This window comes from Stegostoma tigrinum, chromosome 17 (genome assembly GCF_030684315.1).
Source record: "Stegostoma tigrinum isolate sSteTig4 chromosome 17, sSteTig4.hap1, whole genome shotgun sequence".
Lineage (NCBI taxonomy): Eukaryota > Metazoa > Chordata > Chondrichthyes > Orectolobiformes > Stegostomatidae > Stegostoma > Stegostoma tigrinum.
The window spans coordinates 37442528-37456669 of record NC_081370.1 but is presented as its reverse complement, the minus strand read 5'-3'; the positions used below and the strand labels follow the sequence as shown (position 1 = coordinate 37456669).

General features: G+C 40.8%; 1 protein-coding gene across 1 annotated transcript in view; it reads right to left on the bottom strand.

The window, feature by feature from the left end:
• The window catches only part of parvaa (parvin, alpha a), a 99327-nt gene that overhangs the window by 24159 nt on the left and 61026 nt on the right, over positions 1-14142 (bottom strand). The window contains exon 5 of the mRNA XM_048545593.2: positions 7287-7427. Coding sequence (XP_048401550.1) covers positions 7287-7427 — 141 coding nt within the window. The remainder of the gene's footprint in view (positions 1-7286; positions 7428-14142) is intronic.

Here is a 14142-nt window from a genome sequence, read left to right as displayed (position 1 = left end):
CCACTCCTAGTATGGCACTTAATAAGAGCTTTAGTGTCAGAGAAACCACCTTTCCAATTAGATATTAAACCTAAGACCATTATTCCACATCATGTAGGTGCAAAAAGTTTCACATCACTATTTGAAGAAGTTCAAGTGAATTCCCCCAGTGATCAAATGCTTGTTTGAGCTTTCTATGTGAATTAGTTGTTGCACTTCCTTTGGTGGCTACACTTCCAATGACCTCATTGGCTACAAAAAACTTTGAAACATTATGAGGTTGTGAAAAGTGCATTAAGAAAACCTTTGTGATAACAGCAGTGCACTTGTTTGAATGAGCAACATTTTCTATGAACTAATATGATTCTGACATTCATCCACAAAAAGGAATTTTTCCTGTGACATCAGAGGAGGCCATTCAAACTGCAAAGCATGGGTTGATTCTTTGAAGTAGCTATCCAATTAATGCCACTCCTGCTGCTTTTGCCCATTATTGTGAAAACTTCTCAAGTTAAACAACTCGTTTCTCTCAGCATCAGTCCATGCAGTTGAAAATATCTCCAATACGGAACAACTTGACAAATCTACCCAATAATTGCCAGGCAAGATATGGAGATGCAGTATGGAACACTGGAAACAGAGGAGGCCATTCAATCCTGCAACCAGTACTCTCATTCAATTAAATTATGGCTGTTCTGTATCCGAATCCCACTTACTCACCATGACTCAGTCACTCTTGTCTCACAAAATTCTGAAAAAATTTTGTAATTGTCCCCTACCAAAGTCTCAACAACATTCCAGGGCAAATAGTTCCAGATTTTCACCCCTAGAATGAAGAAGTGCTTGTTGATTTCAATCCAATCGCCAGGTTCTCATTTTAAAATTGTATTTTTGTCTAGTTCTTGGAAGAGTGGCTGATTCCATGACTGGTTTGCTGCTCAATTGAATCTCTGCATATACGGACAACAGTTACAGGAATCATATCCGTCTGTGTAAACCTGGCTCACAGGGAGGAGAATGGCTGTGGAAAGCTTTGCTTCTGCACAAAGCCTCCAGATTTTCGAAGAATGCGACAGCTGTTGTTCCTGGCATTCACACAGGAAGACTACGTTTGAGCTCAATTCCAGCTTTTGGAAGGCTCTGCTCTTAATTTCATTGCACTAAGGTCAAAGGGGGAAAAGGACTCTGAAGACAATAAATCCGAGAGCATCAGGGATAAATTTTCTGTAAATCCCTCAGCAATAAACAGGAAGCTCTGTGGGATAAAGTTGACAACTTTTGGAAAAAGGCATTTAAAATGAGTGGCAACCCATCTCCGGTCAGCTTTTCCAGACTGTTGACTACTCATTTCCTTCTGTGTAAACTGGAATTGCAAACCAAGGAGTTGAACCTGACTGGAGAAATCTTGTTCCACTCATGGTGTACAGGTGAGTAGGTAATTTGTGTTCAATCTTCCTCAATTCTGTTACGACATGATCTTTTCAGAATTCCCATTCTGTCTTCAACAGAATGTAGTGCACTCTTTATGACAGAAGCAGACAGTTAATTTGGGAGAGAAAGGTGCATAGCTATAAAACATTAGCTGTAAAACACAGCTGTATATATACTGAGAAAATGTCTGCAAGAAAATAAAAGTGGACAATTCTAGACGTACAACACTAGATCCACATATCAGCATCTAAAATTCAAAAAGAGTTAGTCTTGAGAATTCTGTTGGTACTGGTAACTGGTACTTAGATGCAAATGTGAACTTTCAGCGCCAACAGATACAGGATGTGAAATAAAAACAGGAGGTGCTTGAGAAACTCAGCAGTTCTAGCAGCAGGTCTGGCAGCATCTCTGGAGAGTGTGACCAAGTCAATGTTTCAAGTCCGATTTGACTCTTCTTCAGAACAGGATTTTATGGCATTGTTTTGATGTCCAGAACTTGCTAGTTTTCTTTCTTCTGCAATGCACGTAGAACACACAGGGTGTGTTGAAGAGACTAATGTTGTACTTATACCAGAGCATGAACGTTTGCTTGCATATAACTAGGTTCACAAGTTTGCACCCGTGTGTGCGCGTCACAGTGTGGCAACATTACCAAATCTGCCTGGTTGGATTCCAAGAACTTTCATCACATTTACTTCCAAAAGTCCTGTGTTCACATTTAACTGCCATTGGTCTGTTAATGCATATATCCGCGCGATAGCTTTTAGTGTGCAGTAAAACCCTTTGCACTTCCTGGATTCTCATTCACAAAATATTGTTTAATCCTTCTCAGATCAATAGTGGATGACCTCAGGCTTTCCCACAATAAACTTGATCTGCCAGCTTTACCTATTCTCAGTTTTAAAAAAAATTTCCACTACTTCCTTTTCCTTGTCATGGTGGCAAATATCATACTTCACCAAGTTAGACGTCATTAGCCACCTTCTCACCCAATCATTTAATCTGCTTTAATCTTGTAAATCTCTCTTTCCATCCCATCATGCTTTTCCAGGTATCTTTATGCTTCAGTGAATTTGAATCTATTACACATGTAACCGGTCCTCTCACCTCAGTAATTAATATACATTATAAATAGCTGAGGTTAGGTAAACATATCCTTGTGATAAATCTCCAACACAATATGATTCCATCCTGAAAACGTCCCATTTATCCATCCTCTGTTGTGTGTCAATTAACCAACTCTATCAATTCCAACATACTAACCCACAACCTAATTAGCCTTTAACTTGAGTACAATCTTTTGCGTGGCTCCTTATTGAATGTCTTCTGAAAATTCAAATACATATAATGATTTCCTGTTATTTACCTTGCAAGTTATAACTTCAAAAGTATCCAATATGTTTCAAACATGATCTCCTTTCATAAAATCATATTGATGCCATCTAACTTTAATGCAATTTTTCAAGTGCTTTGTCATTATGTCTGTATTAATGGATTCTGGCATTCCTCACACTCCTGCTTTCAGGCCAATCAAATCTTGTAGTTTCCCCACTTTTTTTATTCTCTTCTTTCTTGAAGAACAGGTTTGTATTTGCTGCATTTCAATTCTTTGGGGAACCAAGAGACATTCTCTCCTGTCACCTCTTTCAAAATCCATCAGTCCTTGGAGATTAGTTTCCTTGATGAATCTGGCACTATTTCTTTGCTGGCGTTAGTTTCTTCATGTTCCTCAGTTTCATTTGATCCTTTGTTCCTCACAATATCTGGTATGTTCCTTGTGAAGGCAGGCACCAAATATTTGTTTAAATGTCCCTGCTATTTCCTTATTCCCAATTTTAATTCCTCCAGTTCCTGCACTTAGGAGATCCATGCTTACAATTTTTTTTCTTATTTTGGCAAATATGTGACATCTCTGAGATTCTTTAAAAAACAAGTTCAAGTTACAGAAAACTCCCTGCAGCTGTGAGATGACGATTCCTGAGTTTGCATATCCGTGCCAAAAATTAAATAGCATCAAAATTCAACATCCATGGGCAAACTCGCATATGCATGACTTTTAACCTGTACTTTAAATGAGCTCCACACTTGTGAATTTCATCATTCACAGGGGTTCTCAGAAACAGCCCTCGCACATGCAGAGGAATAACAGTAGTTCTTTCTCAAACTTTATTCTTTTTCCCCCCTTCATTAATGTTTTTGACAACACTTTGCTGATTTTTTTAAAAAAAACTTCACAATCTTTACACTTACTACTCTTCTTAGCGACACTGTAAGCTTCTTTGCTTCATCTAGTAATATGTTTAATTTCTGTAGTTAGCTTTGTTTTCAATACTTTTGTTTTCTTTCCTCTAGGTTTTATTAGCATTTATGTAAGCATTGGAATTGGTGCAAAGTGATAGCAGGCTAAAACTCTCTCCATACATAAGAGTTTCATTTTGGCAGTCTTGAAGTACACAGACTTATATGAATGCAGACCTCTAGGAATAGAGTAAAGATTGTATTATTCTGTACAGTTAGAAGGTATAGAACAGTAAAGACAGGGACAGTGAGGTTGTACGGTCTGAACACTACCCATTGCTGCTTTTGAATTGGTGTCAGAGCTTACTGACCATTTTAAGGGATTGAGAAAGGAGTCTCTTGAGATTCTGTACCATTAGGACTCACGTAGAGTCATAGAGTCATACAGTACGGAAATAGACCGTTCAGTCGAACCAGTCTATGAATGTAATCCCAAACTAAACTAGTCCCATCTGGCTGCTCCAGGCCCATATCCTTCCAAACCTTTCCCATTCATGTACTTCTCCAAATGTCTTTTAAATTTTGTAATTGTGCCCACATCCACCACTTCCTCAGGAAGTTCAATCCACATGTGAACCACTACCTGTGTAAACCATTTGCCCTTGTTTCTTTTTAAAATCTCTCTCCTCTCACCTTAAAAACTTGCCCACCTAGTCTTGAAATTCCCTATCCTATGGAAAGAACCAACTATGCTTTCTGTATCGCTCATTATTCTATCAACTTCTTTCAGGTTGCCTCTCAAGCTCATATATCCAGTGGAAAAGGTCCCAGCCTTTCTTTATAACTCAAACCTTCCAAACCTGGCAACATCCTGGTAAATCTCTTCTGAACCCGCTCCAGCTTAATAATATCCTTCCTATAACTGGGTGACCAGAACTGAACACAGTATTCCAGAAGAGACATCACCAATGTCCTGTACAACCTCAATATGACTTCTAAACTCCTGTACTCAAAGAACTGAGCAATGAAGGCAAGTATGCCAAATGCCTTTTTGACCATGCTGTCTGTGTGTCGCAAACTTCAAAGAATTACATAGCTGAACCCCTAAATCCCTCTGTTGTACAACACTGCCCAAAGCCCTACCATTAATTACATAAGCCCCACCCTTGTTTGTTGTACCAAAATGCAACAACTTACAGTTATCCAGATTGAACTCCAACTGCCATTTTTTAGGCCATTGACCCTTTTGATCAAGATCCCTTTGAAATTCTTAGAAAATCTTCATTGGTGTCTCCTATGCCACCAATTTTGATGTTGTCCTCAAATGTACTAACCATACCTTCTACATTCTCATCCAAATCGAATGTATAAACGACAAAACAGGACACAGAACTGATCCCTGTGGAACACCACCGGTGACAGGCCTCCAGTGCGAAAATCAACTTACTGTCTCCTACTGTTAAGGCAATTATGTACCCAATTGGCAAGCTCACCCTGAATCCCACGTGGTTTCACTATACTGATTTGGCTACCATGTGGAACCTTGTCGTTTGCTTTAGTAAAGTCCAAGTTAACAACATCTACTACTCTGCCCTCATCAATTTTTTTTGGTAACTTCCTCAAAAACCTCAATCAACTTTGTGAAACACTATTTTCCTCACACAAAACCATGCTGACTATCCCTGATCAATTTTTGCCTCTCTGAATGTCCATAAATCCCATTTTTATAATCACCTCTAACAATTTGCTTACAACTGAAGTCAGACTCACAGGTCTCTAGTTCCCCAGTTCAACCGACAACCTTTCTTAAACAAACGTAGAACATTAGCTACTCTCCAGTCATCACGCACCTCACCCATAGTCACATAGGATGCAAATATTTCTGCCTGGGGTCTCACAATTTCTTCCCTGAATTCCCTCAATGTTCTGGGATCCTTTAGGTCAGTTCCTGGAGAATATCCAAATTATTTTCTTTAATACCTCCCAAACTTCCTTTACTGTAACGTGAATTGATTTTAGAACATTAAAATTTATTTCTCTGCATTCTCTAGCCTCCATTTCTTTGTCTGCAGTAAAAACTAACATAAATAGTCATTTAGTATCTCTCCCAATTTCTCTGATTCAACAAAAAGACAACCTCCTTGATCTTTAAGAGGCCCTACCCTCCCTCTAGTTATCCTTTTGCTCTTGGTGTATTTGCACAATCTCTTGGGATTATCCTTAACCTTATCTATCAATGCTTTCTCATATCAGGGGGAGGCAATGGCCTAGTGGTATCGTCGCTGGACTCTTAATCAAGAGACCCATATAGTGTTCTGGGGACCCAGATTCGAATCCCACCATGGCAAATGGTGGAATTTGAATTCAATAAAATATCTGGAATTAAGAAGCTATTGATACCATCAATCCATTGTCGATTGTTGAAAAACCCATCTGGCTCACTGATGTCCTTTAGGGAAGGAAACTGCCATCCTTACCTGGTCTGGCCTACATGTGACTCCAGGACCACAGCAATGTGGTTAACTTTGAACTACCCTCTAGGCAATTGGGGATGGGCCATATATGCTGCCTAGCCAGCGATGCCATCATCCAGTTAATGAATAAAGAAAAAAAATTCCCCTCTTTGCCTTCCTGATTTCTTAAGAATGTCCCTACACTCTTTATATTGATTAAGAGACTCAATTGAACCAAGTTGTCTATATCTAAAATAAGTTTCTCCTTTATTTTTGACTAGAACCTCAATATCTTTATTCATCTATTGCTCCTAATCTTACCAGCCTTACCCTTCACTCTAACAGAAATATAATGCATCTGAACTCTTGTCATCACACTCTTGAATGCCTCCCAATTGTCAGCCATCCTTTTATCTGCAAACAGTCTACTCTAATCAACTTTTGAAAGTTCTTGTCTCATACCATCAAAATTTGCCTTAGTCCAATTAAAAACTTTAACTTTTATGGAAGGTTTATCCTTTTCCATAGTGTGGCACAAGCAATAGAAGGTTATATGTACTTTGTCAGTCAGCCATCGCTAAGTGGCTTAAGAAGATGAGAGGTTTGAACAAGGAAAGAAAAGTTGTATTTATATAAGAGATAATGGGAACTGCAGACGCTGGAGAATCCAAGATAATAAAATGTGAAGCTGGGCGAACACATCAGGCCAAGCAGCATCTCAGGAGCACAAAACCTGACGTTTCGGGCCCAGACCCTCTCTGATGAAGGGCCTCGGCCTGAAACGTCAGCTTTTGTGCTCCTGAGATGCTGCTTGGCCTGCTGTGTTCACCCAGCTTCACACTTTGTTATCTTGTATTTATATAACCCTGTTCACATAGGTTTAAAGACAGATTATGTTTTCTGTAACATAGTCACGATTACAATGTAAGAATACCAGAATTACAATGCACAATACAATCAGAGAAATGGCAATGGGATAATCACCAGACTTTTAAAAAATGACACTGGTTGAGGGACAAATAGTGGACCAAGTGGCCAGCAAAAACTCTCCTGGTCTTCACTGAGACAGAGGCTGAAGAGAAGTTGAGAGCGATTTTAGGTAAAAGGTCTTCAAATTGAACATTTCAGTGACCAGATTTTTATTAGTATTAAGAATGCATACCCTCCCCTGTTAAAATCACTCACTATCAATCGTCCACTTGATGTTTCTGGGTGGCAGTTTAAGCGTTTCATTGATTTTTTCCAGAACGGTCTGCAGTTTCTGTTTCTGGGCAATTTCCGACTGCGTCACTTCAGCTACATTCAGTTTTTCACCCTCCAGTTTCTCTGCGCAAAGTAAACAAAAGCATGAGTAATTTGTTGTTTTTGACAATGATATATATTTACATTGCACCTTTTACGCAGTAAAATGTGTACACAGGAACAGGAGTAGGCCATTCAGCCCTTCAAGCCTGTTTCACCAGAGGTTAAGTTTGGACATCTTAAGGTAGTACAGGAGGAGGTGATTAGAGAATGGGAGGGTTGAGGACATGGAATATCTAAAAGACAAAGATACAAAATATTGTACTGAGAACAGTACACAGTGGGTGTTGGTTCCATGGGACTTCATGTGAACAAGAACACAGGCGGCAGAGTTTTGCATGACCTCAAGTTTACAGAGTTTGGAAGACGGGAGGGCATGGGAATGGTTGAGTCGAAAGTTTTTAAACTGGAGTCTGAGTTACGTCTGCCCTTGTGATCATAAAACCTACCCAACATGTGAAAAATTAAATACCAGAGCAGGGCAATCAAAGATCTATGAATTTCCCTCATGTGTTCTGAACAATATTTACTTCTCAATCCAATTTCTAAAAATAAAAAAATAGTATCTGCTCATTTATGTTGTTGGGCGAATTGACTGCTGGAAATTGCACAAATTTACAAGATGTCAAAAAGTTTCTCATTGACTGTAGCAAACTTTGGAATGTCCCAATGTCACAACGGGATCTAGAAGAAGTGGGTACTTTTCTTTTCAGTCAATCCTTCACTTCAGCCTTTCTTTCTGTCTCCACTCAGGTTCAGGGTGTGGGCTTTACGCGGAAAAACTCTGCACAGCAGCAACAGTTGCGTTGTGAATATCTCGTTCACGGTTCACACGCCCTAGTGGGCGATTTTTAGTTTCAGAAATTAAAGTTTAACAGTATCGAATGGAATAAATGCAACTAAAGTATCTTCAAGTGCATGTAAAAGGTTGGGGTCGTGTTGCTTTCAGAGGTTAACAGTTAGGAAGGTAAATAATTAAACTGTTGGGTTCTAGTGATTGCCAAAGGAAAATAAAACACAAAACTGGCAGTTCAGAAGGTTACCCAGGTCTTTTTAACTGAATTAGAACAGAAAGGGTGCAGCTATAAAGCAGAAAGTGAGCTCAGTTAGCTGGCATCTTTGGTGCTGACTTTTACCGGTAATTGGCCAAGTGTTAATCTTGGCGACTTTCACACAGGATTTCTCTTTGCGAGCCTGAGAGAGTTCTGTTACGCTACACTCTGCATTTTGTCTCATTAGGTAGACATCACACTTCTCTGGTGCTCGGCTTGAGCTATCTTCCATTCAGCAATGACAGAAGGATTCAGCACTGCCAGGGCTACCAGTGACAGTGCCACTTTCAGTGCCAAGTGCTACCAGGCACAAGCTGCCCTTTGCAGTGCACACAATAACAGGGGAAGGCAAACAAAACAAAAATGCTTCTGATAATCAAGGAGCCCCCACGCCTCCACTCCCTGAACCTCCTCATGCAGGATTCTGAATTTAAAATGTCTTCAAACTGTGCTGTAAAAGTGCCTGTTGAATGAAACTAGACATTGTAGGGCCTCACATTAATGGCAAGTGGAGCTGGGGGGCTTAGACAGGAACAAAAAAAAACTTACTCCACCCAATCCGAATGTGGTCGCAATCATTGTCCATTTCCCTGCCACATTTATGATTCACATGAATATGGAAAACAATACGGGTCATGCTGGGCACAGCAAGTCTGATAATCAGGGAGATCCCTCCCTGAACCTTCACATTCCTATGTCCTTGCATTCCCTGTTGAGAGCATTAGTATTGAGCTTTCACATGTTCCCGCTCACAACTCCGAAGTGCAACCTCATCTCCCAACATTATCCTCTGCCTCCAACCCTACAATCACTGTACTGCACTGACCCCTGTCAATACCCACTCTGGAATAACCTATACCCTCCAACTATCTCCCCTCTCTTGTATGTTGAGTTTTCCCTCTTCGGAATGAATGCTCCTTTGCAATCATGCCTCCAATCCCCAGAACTTATTTCTCTAACTTCCTTACCACAGCATTGGCCGCTGATAAAACCCCTTAAATTCATTTGAGCTGATACCCCACCCACCACCAGACTGATTTGGATAGCCCTCCGCTCCCCAGTGGCAGAGATGTACCCAAGGCCTGGTCACCTATGAAGTTTCCCAAATGACTTACCAAGAATCCCAACACTGGTTGTACTCGACCTGCAGGACTAACTGTGGTCCACTCCTCAGAGTGTAGTGATATAGAAGCCCAATCCTGATTGTGCCCAAGACTGACCGGCCTGGGAGGCCCTGACTAAAGATGTGAAGGAGGACTACTCCCCTTCATTTTTGAGACACGGCCATTTGGTGGAAGCATGTGTGTTGCCACATAAACCACTGGCACATGGTGAAGGTATAACATTGACGTGGCACAGTGCTGTAGAGCAACAGATCCACCCCCTTGTCTGATCACTGCTCACAACCCACAACCATTACAAGCTGCTTGGCATAGTGTCTGCGCTGAAAGGCAAGGCAAGATGGAAGAACTGTCAGCTTTTAAGCAATGACTTAAGGGACAAAGCTCAAAAAGGCAAGGCAAGGCAGGGAAGCTGTCATCAGTATCCAAGTGTGCACAAAATGAGTCAGTGCCCCGAAGTGCACCAATGTTTGAGACGGGTGCTTGTCCCTGTGCACAAGGTAACCCTGCCAGCAGCATTGCAATAAGGTGGTACCGGTACACTGAAGTGCAGGACCATACCGTATGTAACCAGTACCTGTTACCAGTGATGTTCTGTGAGGACTGGTGCTGGATCCACTGCTTTTCATCATTTTTGTACATGATTTGCATGTGAACATAGGCTGAACGGTTAGTAAGTTTACAGATGACACTAAAATTGGTGTTGTAGTGGATAGTGAAGATTATCTCAGAGCACAGCAGATCCTTGATCAAATGGGCCAGAAGGCTGAGGAGGGGCAGATGGAGTTTAATTTGGATAAATGTGAGGCGTTGCACTTTAGAAAGGCAAATCAGGGCAGGTCTTATACACTTAATGGCAAGGTCTTGGGGACTGTTGCTGAACAAAGAGACCTAAAGATGTAGGTGCACAGTTCCGTGAGAGTGCAGTCACAGGTAGATAGGATGGTGCAGGTGGGTGTTTGGTAGGCTTGGCTTCATTGCATTGAGCATAGCCGTTTGGGCATCGTCTTGTACAGCCACAACATATCAGTGAAGCCATTTTTAGAATACTGCATTCAGTTCTGGTCTCCCTCCAACAGGAAAGTTGTTGTTAAACTTGAAACAGGGTGCAGCAAAACAGATTGACAAGGATGTTGCCAGGGTCAGAGGGTTTGAGCGATAGGGAGAGACTGAATAGGCTGAGGCTATTATTCCTGGAGCGTTGAAGTCTGAGGGGTGACCTTATAGAAATTTATGAAATCATGAGGTTGAATAGCCAAGGTCTTTTCCCCAGATGGGGAAGTCCAGAACTAGACAGCATGTATGGAACGAGCTGCCAGAGGAAGTAGTGGAGGCTGGGACAATTACAACATTTAAAAGGATAGGTACATGAACAGAAAGGGTTTAGAGGGATATGGGCAAAATGCTGGCAAATGGGGCGAGATTAATTTCACCTATCTTGTTGGACCAAAGGATCTGTTTCAGTGCTGCATGTCTCTATGACTCTAAGTGGATCAAGGATGTGTCACAATGATATGGAAAGACTGTTAAGTGTCCAATGTCAATGTTTGTGAACAGAGGAGCAGTTGGGGTGGGGGGGTGGGGAGAAAAGAGTGTGATTACACAGGCAGTGACTGCCCAACAGAGGTGTGTCCTGAGACACTGGTGATTGCTATCCAAAATGGAGGCCAGCAGGAGCACATGGCGAGCTGGAGTCACCAGATGCCCTCTCTGACATTAATCTCGGGAAATATCGATGTGAGAGAAGAAACTGCATATCAATGAGGCAAAATTAAATATTAATCACACACAAATCAGCTTCTGCCATTCACTCGTGAGAAACCTGTCTCTCTGCTTAACAGCTGGTTGCAAAATCATATTTCATTGTTTTTGATGTTGAGAATGTCATTACCGTCAACTTGCCAAATGACTCACCACTGCCCACATTATTCAGGGGCTGGGAAGATTCCACCCATTGTGTCTGGATGGCTTGTCAGTATTTTACGTTCAATCCTTCTTTAAATAGGATACTGTTTGTCAAGCAAGATTACAAAGATTCAGCTTGTCCAGTATTCAAATCTGGGATCATCGCAGTGCACATGTTGCTATATAATGGTCAGAGTCACTGTCTGCAGAAATCTTGTGTATTGAATCCATTTATCAAAACATATTGAGGTAACAGTCTAAAAGCAGTCAATAAATGATGATAAAGTCAGGCAAAGGTCAGCCCAAAGCAGGCAATATTGTCATGGCGATGGTTCGAGTAGAGACTAAAAGGTTCTCTGTTTCAATTTATCAGGATGTGTGGTTTCTGGGAGAGTGCTGAAGCAGAAATGGATACAGTTAGTACACGTGCTGCTGTTAGCAAACACCATGCAGTTAGGTCTGAGGAGGATGACTGGGCGTAGTGGCTTTGTGCCATGGAAAAGGATTAAGCTTAAAAGACCATGGGAGTCATTGACAGCTCTGCACAGTTGAAAGTGAGTGAGGGAAGCCCACAAGCACTATATGCTTGATGCAGCAAAGAAAGACAGGAGCTTAGTGAAATTTAGCAGCAGCTAGATGTCTGTAAAAATAAAAAACTGTAAAATAAAAACTACCAATGATTGGAAGCATTCTTGGGCATCCTGGGAGCTCATTCTGAGAAGAGATTAAACTACCAACACACGCAGTCAGTCCCTCAGGCAATCTGATTTGGAGAGACTTTGAAGGCATTCCAAGACTAGATTTTCGAAAGTGAAGAATTGGAGTCACTTGTGAAGGAGACAGAGTTAATGGTGTTTTGTGACATACAGTGTCATTAACGTATGCACCTCTTCAAAAATTTAAAGTACAGTCTACAGGATGTTCAACCAGTTTCTATTAAATCACATTTATCTCATGTTAATCATGAATTTTAGATTGTAGATAGTGTACGTGGCTTAAAAACATGGTCTTATCTCAGTACACTCAATAATTTTTTAAAAACAAATTCTTTAATCAGATGTGGGCATTGCTGGCTAAGCAGCATGTACTGCCCATCCCTTAATGCCCTTGAGAAGATGGAGGTGAGCTACCTTCCCAAGCCACTGCAGTCCACAGGGTTAGGTCCACCTACCGTGTTGCCAGAAGAGTGTGTGACCCAGTGACAGTGAAAAAATAATAGCACAGTTCCAAGTCAAGATGGTGCACGGCTCAGAGGAGAATTTGCAAGCGATGGTGTTTCTATGTTAATCACTTAGATCTGCTGTGTTTAAGGTCGTTGAACTTTCTAACATTTCCATTCAAACCTGGAATCAGGCAGCTAATTTCCTTACCTTGGTTCTTCGGCACAGTCTATTTAAAAGATTATGCTCGACCAAGTCAGATCATAACAAAAATTCATCACAGCAGCACGCAATTGATAACATAATGGTCAGAATCTCAAGCTGATGAAACCTCGTGTTAATGAACCCATTATTACCGCTGGTAGATGCAAATGATATCAATCTCAAATGAACACTAAGCTCAACTACACTAGCTGGATTCTCAAACATGGAACCAATCAAAAAAAACAGCTCATACTTTCCCCCTCTAGGTACATGCGCTTACTCACCTAAAAAAGACTTGGCTCAGAAGAATGAACTATGACTTCCTCTATATAAAATGGACAGCTCGTGGTGATATTCAAAACCATTTTTAATTGATTTTCCATTCAGTCAAGTGCCAAGTTTACTTGCTCATGGGATGAAGGTTGGTTGCATTAAGATCTAAAGATTAAAACAAAGTACACCTGTGCCTCGCAATGTAACGCCTGTACTCCAGAGTGTTAAACTCCTGGGAGTTTAATCATTATTCAGCAAATAAAGTTTGCAAGTTGAAATACACTTGTAAATCTCCAGCCGCAAGTGATCAAGAATTGTCAAATTTTGTATATATTTTTCTCCATACTTTTAAGGTTACTGGCAAAATAAACCAAAAGGGGAAAATGACAATTTCTTTCCACATCTGCAAAGCAGGTTGCTACTTTCTCAAAGTGGAGAAGCAGATTCAATAATAACTTTAAAAACTGGGTAGATAATTGAAAGGGAAAGATCTGTAGGGCTCTGAGAAGAGAGCAGGGGAATGGCTCAAATAGCTCGCTTAAAGAATGGCACAGGCACAAAGGATTGAAAATGTAACTATGCTACACAGTCTGCCACTTTGAGCTGCAACAAATGTAAAGAAAGATTACATATTAAGATGATTCTGTAGTAAATGTCTAAAAAAATACTTCTGGAAAATAACAGTTACATTTGAAGAAGCAGGAATTGTGGGGGGAAAAGAAATCTTCAGAAGCAAGTTGCATATTTGTCACAAATTACTCATGATGAAGCCAAACTACATCATTGACAATAGTTTAATCACATACACACATTAAAGTACGCTGGCAGGAGGGGCAAAATAACTACTGAGAATACTTTTAAAGTGCTCACTAAATTAGGTGAAAAGGGGTGGGAGTGGGGTTGAGAAAGTAGGTTCAATTTTGCTGCTAGCGACGTCGATAAATACAGAGGAGCTTTAAACTGGGTTCTTTGCAAATAGAATGTAGGTCACTGTTGGTGCGGTAAGAATTTATCAGCATTTGTG